This window comes from Dipodomys ordii, unplaced genomic scaffold (genome assembly GCF_000151885.1).
Source record: "Dipodomys ordii isolate 6190 unplaced genomic scaffold, Dord_2.0 Scaffold25, whole genome shotgun sequence".
NCBI lineage: Eukaryota > Metazoa > Chordata > Mammalia > Rodentia > Heteromyidae > Dipodomys > Dipodomys ordii.
Window position 1 is genome coordinate 858,481 of NW_012267241.1, and position 7,932 is coordinate 866,412.

The following is a 7,932-nucleotide window of genomic DNA, read 5'->3' on the forward strand; positions in this document are numbered from 1 at the left end:
ACCTCGGCCGGCACCTGCATGGACCAGCGCTGCGCCGGCGCACCTGCGGGCCGGGTGAGACCGGAGGCTGGAAGGCTGGGACTCCCGGAGAAACCCCCTAGAAACCCCTGGGAGGCCTGGAAACCACTTTTGATCTCAGGGGTGGCAGCTCCCTGGTCCTGTTCTCCCACGATGGGGTGGGAGGTGGGAAGCTGGCCTTCATTTATGGTGGTCGGCCTCACCCATAGACCAAGTGACCCCCACATCTCCCCCCTTGCTATTGCTTGGTGCCAGTGGCTCACTCCTACAGTCCTAGCTGAGATCCGAAGAGCTCAGTTGGAAGCAAGTCTGGGCAGGAAAGTCCATGCGACTTTTTTTTATTTTTTTGGTCGGTTGTGGGGCTTGAACTCTGGGCCTGAGCGCTGTTCCTCAGCTCTTCAGCTCAAGGTGAGCGCTCTACCACTTGAGACACAGCGCCACTTCCGGTATTCTGGTGGTTTATTGGACAACCTGACGTATTCTTCTTTGTTTTTGTTTCTTTTTGAGTCGATCATGGGGCTTGAACTCTGGGCCTGGGCGCTGTCCCTGCGCTCTTCAGCTCAAGGCAAGTGCTCTACCACTTGAGCCACAGCGCCACTTCCTGGTGGTTTATTGGAGATAAGAGTCTCATGGACTTTTCCTGCCCGGGCTGGCTTTGAACCGTGATCCTCAGATCTCAGCCTCCTGAGTAGCCAGTATTACAGGCGTGAGCCACTGGTGCCAGGCCCATGAGACTCTTATCTCCAATTAACCACCAAAAAGCCAGACATGGAGCTGTGGCTCAAGTGGCAGAGGGAAATGGTGAATGGAAAAGACTAAAGGACAGTGCCCAGGTCCTGAGTTCACTCAGTACCAGCACATAACAAAACTCGTCCTGCTGACTTAGTTGCCACTGTTACAACAGAGTCTCAGGATAGATGATAAAACCACTTACTGTGCACCTCGGTGTTGAGCAAATCCCCAGCAGTGTCTCTTTTAGTTCTTACAAATGATTCTAGAGATAAACAGAGTTATCCTAGGTTACATGTTAATAAACTGAGGCACAGAGAAGCTTGATAATTGTCTGAGCTCACAGAACGAAGGTCAATCAAAGCCAGGATTCACACTCTGTTCTGTAGCCTTTAGTGTAGTGTGCAAGAAGCACAGAGCCTTGGCTATGTGGCATTACACCACCACTGAGGGAGGGAAACTGAGGCCTCAGAGGGACACTGCTTTGAAGATCATGTGTTGAGTTGTTTTAGAATCAAGGTTTACTCTAGTAATTATTACCTCACTAATTTCTCAAAAAGTGAGTGCCTGGGTAGGAAACAGAGAGACCAGAATGGTTAAGTGCAGGTACCACGTGACCTCCTTGCTATGGTCCTCTGGACTCAATTTCCCCGCCTCCCAGTTTGTGAGCTACTATAGAATAGAGAGGCAAGGGCGGGGAGCTGAGCTCTGCCTCCAGCACATCCAAGGGCTGGGGAGCCACAGGGCCTTTTGTTATTGCTGCCAGACAGGATAGGCCAGGGGCAGTGTCTCCCCGAGGAGCGCAGGCAGGCTGCTCAGCCTGCCTGGCCAGTGCTCTAGGGCGCAGTGCACAAAAGGCACTTTAGAGGGAATAATATTGCGCTCTGCCCTTTACATCTATACCATGCCACGTGACCCATTCATGCCAGGTGCTGGGATATGAGCTGTGGCGACAAAGATGATGAACAGGACACCCAGTAAAGAAAGGCAGGACAGATACTGTTTTAGATGAGAAAATGAAGGTCCAGAATCACAGAAAGAGGGAGAGGTCCAGCCTTTCTGACGAAGCCCAGTGTACTTTTCTGACTCGAAGCCCCATCCACTCTTTGGGCAGGAATCTCCTCCACCCACAAGGGGCAACCGACCTGCCTGCAAATATCCTACAGCTCAGGACACTCCTGCTGCTGGAATCATGCCTAAGATCCCAAGACTAATGAAGCACACACATCCTCTTCCTCCTGCTGGCCCTTCCAGGATCCCATCATGGTCACCTGGACTACTGTGCCCTATGCCTTCCCTTTTCTGGTGGCAAAGTCCCCGTTGCTAACCTGCCTTCCCCATCCTCCTTTTCCTCTCTCTGTCAGGTTGTGTCCTGACTCAGGTGGGCTGTACCTCAGAGCGGGGTGAGCCGGCAGTGCTGCCTCAGGCTGGGAGTCATGCCTACAATAAACCACACTGTGCGTGCATGCCCAGCTTATGATCAAGAAAATCCACAAGTTCTTCCCCCACTCTCCCCATACAACTACTTTTATGCTTAATCTCTTTTGTTCTTAACAAGTAGGATTATGAGTTGTTGTTTAAACCAATGGAGAACTTGGCATTTATCCTTAGTAAGAGCTGGTTTTCTCAGTTGTTAATAATCAGAAGGCCTAGTTTCAAATTTGGGCGAGGCTGGGTGGGTTCAGTCTCAAGGTTCAGCTCTGGCCTCCCTTTCCCTGCCTCTTCCCGCTCTGTGTGACCTCAGCTTCCTCTGATCTCTTGCAGCTCAAAGGCATCAGAGAGTTAGGAACGGATTCTCCACAGATTATTTGCTATGTGCACTCATCAGTTCAGCAAACATTTATTGGACACTTCCCCACTCCATGCCAGGTGCTGGGATCTGAGCTGCAGTGACAAAGAAGACCAGGATGCCCTGTCACCCTGCTGGAGCTCATGCCTCCAAAAGGGAGACAGATCTGTGAATACATAATTGCACTGCAGTCTGCCAGGGGCTCCAATGATGACCGTGAACAATGTCACCTCTGTCTGTGCATGGTTCCAGGCCCATTTTCACTCACTAGCTTCCTCCTGTTTCTCTGCTGAGTCGTCCCCACCACAGGAGTCCTTTCCGGAGCCTCAAGCCTGATTCTGGCATTCCTGTCCTGTACCCTAGGATAGCACAACCACTTCTTCAATGTGGGCATCACCCATCTCAACTATGTGTCACTTCACAGCCATGGGAGGTCAGGAAAGAGCCTGTGCTTTATTTGTGCTACTGTTATCCAGCACAATTTCTGCCCCTGGTAATCGATACTGAATTGTAGAAGGGATGGGAGTGGCTGGAGAAGGTGTGCAGAGAGGGGGCAGGCAGTTGGAAAGCCCACCAGAGAGGAGATGTGTGTTTAGAGAGCCTAGAGAAAGGAGAGGATTGCACAATCATATTCAGGACACAGATAAGAGCAGAGCAATACCATGAGGCATGGATACCTTAGGGACATAGAGATTGTAGAATATGGTGAGAGGAGGCTGGATCTCTGACGAATGGGAGATGGTTAGAAAGCTTTCTGAGCTCATTTAAAATTCACAATAGAGTCAGGTGTCAGTGGCTCAGGCCTGTAATCCTAGCAATTCAAAAGGCGGAGATCTGAGGATCATGCTTCAGAGCCAGCCCCTGCAGACAAACCCATGTAACTCTCATCACCAATTAACCAGCAAAAAGCTGGAGCTGGAGGTATAGTTCAAGTTATAGAGCACCCGCTTTGAATGGAAAGGCTAGGGGAGAGTGTTAGGCCCTGCGTTCCTAAAGGGGTGTGACTCAAATGGTAGAACCTGCCTAAAACACACACACAGATACATATAACAAACCACCACAACAAAAACCAAAACAGCAAAAATTTAAAGGTTAAGTTTGCCAACTCTGAGAAAACAGGGAGTGAGACTTGATGAGGTCATTTGACCAACCCATAGTAGAGGTAGAGCTTGCCCCTGGGTAGTTTTGCCATCTTCGTTCATGTTGTTACCTTTACACCCAGCACTGTTGCCCGAGGACTGGTTTGAAACACCCTGAAAGGGGCGCCAAATGGCAGGTGTAGCCCACCCTCCCTGGTGAGTTTCACTGTACAAGTGAAGGACACACAGGTTCTTTCACTGAGAGGTCCAGGCTTGGCTCCTATTAGGAGGGCATGTGTATGCTTCCTGTTTACCTCCTGAATGGGGTTCAAAGGGGCGGGGCCTGACCTTTTCCTTTGACACAGGGACCTCTGGATGAGGCTGTCCCAGGGATTCAAGGTGAGAGCAAGAAATTCTCAGCAAGAATTGCCCAGGAAACAAAGATGTTTGCTTTGGCAGAAACCTCAGCATCTGATGGCATTTACCATTGCCTCGGGCAGCTCATGCCTGTAAGCGAAGACTGCAGGGATGACTCTTAGATTGGAACTATCCCTTACAGTAAGGTCTCTAACCAGTCTACCTCATGTTTGACCACCTCCCAGGGTCAATAAGAATCTCACATATGGGACTATAGAGAGCACATCAGCTTTGGAACAACTGGACTTCCAGAAAGACCATCACACTTCTGGTCATTCTTTCATCAGACCCTGTGTGTGTGTGTGTGTGTGTGTGTGTGTGTGTGCATGCACACCACACATGCACTGGGATTTGAACTCAGCCTTTCATACTTTAGCTTGGAGCACTCTACCACTGGAGCCCACCTCTAGTCTTTGCTGGATAACTGGAGATAAAAATCTTGTGGATTTGTCTTCCCTGTGCTGTCTTTGAAACTCCATGCTCAGATCTCAGCCTCCTGCGTAGGATTATAGACATGGGCCACCAGCACTCAGCTCAGCAGGCTTCCCCTCCCCCCGCCTCTTTTTCTTTTTTTCTTTCAGTATTTGTGCAAAGAGGTTTCAACAGAACATGCGCGGTTCTGAGTACAATGCATCTTGATCAGTTTCACTCCTTCCATCATTCTCTCCCTGCATCTGTCATAAGTCTCAGACTTTTATCAGACCCTCAGTCCCTGCCTGGCACTGGTTTAGGGAGATCATTTGGATAAGTTCCTACTATCTCAGGTCTCAAGCTCCTCGTTTATAAAATAGGTACCATAACAATTCTGCATAGGATTGGAGAAACCTCACATGGAGGTCACCTGGTGATACCTGAGAAACAGTAAGCTCTCTTTTCTGACTGGTCTTCCTCAACCCTCCAGGCTTGCCAGCTTGCCCTTTAACCCTTTCTTCTTCCGTATGTAACTGTGCTTGTGGCTGTGGCTATGACCTGCGTAATCTGAAGTAAGATGAGGAGTCACAGGCTATGCCTGTCCTGGGCCTGTGCCCTCCACAGGACACTGCTTCTCAGAGTTCTGATGTAGCTGGTGCCTGCCCTGAGCCCTGGGCCTCTGCTGAGTGGCCCTGCTCCTCTTTCCTTCTCCCTTCCCTGGACAAAGCATCCAATGGCAGCAGAGAAGTCCTCACTAAGCCCTCCTACTTCCTCTTGGTCCAGCACAGCAGCCCTGCACCTTCCTGACCTCTTTCTGCATCCCAAATCAGCACCTCCAGGTGTGTGGGTGATGGCTGCTATCGCTCTTGCCATTCTGGTTTTCTGCAATAATTAAGATCTAGTAAACAAATGCCTCTTAGCACCAAGTTTTGTCTCAGTAATCTTAATGAGGGGTTGGGCATGCTGTCAGAAGACTTCCATCCACATCTAGGCTGTGACATCCAGCAAAACCATTGAATCTCCCTATTCCAGCCTGCCCTGGAATAGGAATGAAGATCCCCTCCTTGCAAGCTGGTGGTAAAGAGTAACTCAGTTGTTGGTCAACAGCCTTGCCCAAAAAGGGCCCCAAGTAGCAGCTACGGTAATAGCCACACCAGTGTATTTGCAGCCCTCAAGGTCATCTAAGTGCGCAGAGCTCCAAGGGCAGTGTCTATCCCCTTGCCCTACACTTTCTGGCCTCTCCAGTTTTCAAAAGCCAGATTTTGGAACGCCTGGAGAAATGAGTCTTCTGGGCATGAAAGAGGAGGGCAGGGGAAGTGGAATTTCTGGGATGAATCCTCTCGCTTCTCTTTGCCCTGGGCCCTGCTTTACTGGACATGAACAGAGCATGGCCCGGGACCACATTAGCACAGTACCCTATTCATAAGGGCCTGGGGTCTGCACATAGCAGTTGAACCTATTGGACTTGACCTCAGGGTCTCCCACCTTAGAAAGCCACCTTTTGTCCTCTGGTGTAGCCACATGGATAGGCTCAGGTGAACAACAACCAAAAGGGGTTCAGGAAGTGGAGTTTCTGGATCACCCTGATTCACGAGGCTCATGGTTTTTACCAGTAAAGTGGTTGCTGGTATGTGAAGAAAAAGGCCAAGTTGGTTTACAATCTCAAAACACAGCTACAAATGGCTCATATTTCTAATACTAGCTACTCAGGTGGCCAGTAACTGGAGGAGGATCATGGTTCAATGCCAGCTCAGGCAGAAAAAGTGTGAGGACTCCATCAACAGTTAACCAGCAAAAAGCCAGACTGGAGGTGTGGGTCAAGTGGAAAAGCACCAGCCATAGGCATAAAAAGCAAGCTGAACAAGTGCAAAGGCCCTTAGTTCTAGTTCCAAGATTGGGGGCGGGGGGAGGGATGAAGGAAGAAAAAGCAGGGGATAGGGGAAGGAAAGAAAAAAATAGCTTTAGCATATGTAGTTCAGTTTTGGTTCTTGAACATGTGACTAGCCTACTCATGCTTCCTCAAAATTTTGTCTTTAACTGATTCATAGCAGCTGACCCTCTGAGGGAGAGAAAAGAACTAACTCAGAGTCCCAGTTCCCAGGACTATCTCTCTCAATGTTCTGTGACTTGATCAGCTTTGGGCAGACACAGACCCCTATGCTGCCAGCTCCTCTTCCCTATCTGGTTATCCTGGAAGGTTGACTGACAGCTCAGAATGCCACAGGCTCAGCAAGTGGCCCCTGCTTGCACAGGCTATGGTGACACAGGTGCTGTGTCCAGGAGTGCAGCTCTGGGAGACTTCTGGGACTAGGATTGGCAAAAAGACTGGCTTTGAAGAGAGGAGTTTATGAACCCTTTGCCATTTGTCTTTATTGCTCTCATCAGAATCTCCTCAGTAGCTGGGCCTTGATGCCCGATCTTCTGAAACTGTGGTTGAAGCTGAAGCCAATGGATTTATTTTATTTCTTCCTCTCTTCTTTCTGGAAATTGGAACCTGAGCCTTGCACCTGCTAGGCAAGCACTCTACCACTGGACTATACACACACACACACACACACACACACACACACATATTGCCTAGCCAGAATTTGCATTTTAATAAATATCCCCCTCTTCTGGGATTCTGATGCGGAGGGTCCCTGTGAGATGCTTGTGAGAAGCTCTGGTCCTAGGGATTCCAGTCCACTGAGGTAAGTGACGTTATTACTTTATCCTGCCACCAATACTTGCCTCCACTTGTCTTTATCCTTGGGCCTGATTCCCCACAGGAAATCATCTCCATCCTTGCCCCAACACTGTCCCCAAACAACTATGCATTTTCCTCCCCTTATCCTCAGGACAGAGCTCATTAAGACCTAAACCACTGGCATGACAGCATCACCCAAAGCATGTCCAGAGTCTGTGTTACCTTCCCCATTCAGAGCCCCCTATTTCCCAACCGATGCAGATAGGGGAGGTGGTCTTTTACAGTGGAAGTCAATGAGGCCCAGGAGGTCAGGGGGCTGGCCTCAAGTCTCCTGGAAACCTGACAGAGCCCAGATTTGAACCTATAACTCTTGTCACCACAGCCCTGAAATGTGTTGCCTTTCTTCCTGCAGCAGCAGGACAACCTTAGCTTGAAGTGGGGATGGGGGAGGTAGGGGGGGAGGCCATGGCCAAGATGACCTATTCTGGGCCAGATTGACCAGTGAAACTCACCCGTTGGGATGACACACGACAAGCAGGCCAGGAGTCTGATGGACCCTTCCATGCTGTAGCAGCTGGACCCGAGCAACATCACGTCTGGCTGGGTCACCAGCGAGAGACCCCCTTGGGCATGAATGTGATGAAGGTGGGTGGGTGGGTGGGTGGGTGGTGAGCCCTGGTCTTCAGACCCCACTGGGTTCCTTGTGAGCTGGAAGAACTGAGGCCAGGCAGCCTGGCGGCTGCTGGTGTGATTAGACAGGACCCGTGGGGTTTAGTCATGTGGAAAAACCAAGAGAGGAATTG

General features: G+C 50.0%; 1 protein-coding gene across 1 annotated transcript in view; it reads right to left on the bottom strand.

Annotated features, from left to right (window-relative positions):
• Nucleotides 1-7,693, bottom strand: part of Siglec15 (sialic acid binding Ig-like lectin 15) — a 14,427-nt gene extending 6,734 nt beyond the window's left edge. The window contains exons 1-3 of the mRNA XM_013014794.1: nt 7,642-7,693; nt 953-1,012; nt 3-43 (exon numbers count right to left, since the gene is read on the bottom strand). Of these exons, the coding sequence (XP_012870248.1) occupies nt 3-43; nt 953-1,012; nt 7,642-7,693 (153 nt within the window). The remainder of the gene's footprint in view (nt 1-2; nt 44-952; nt 1,013-7,641) is intronic.
• Nucleotides 7,694-7,932: the final 239 nt, after the last annotated feature.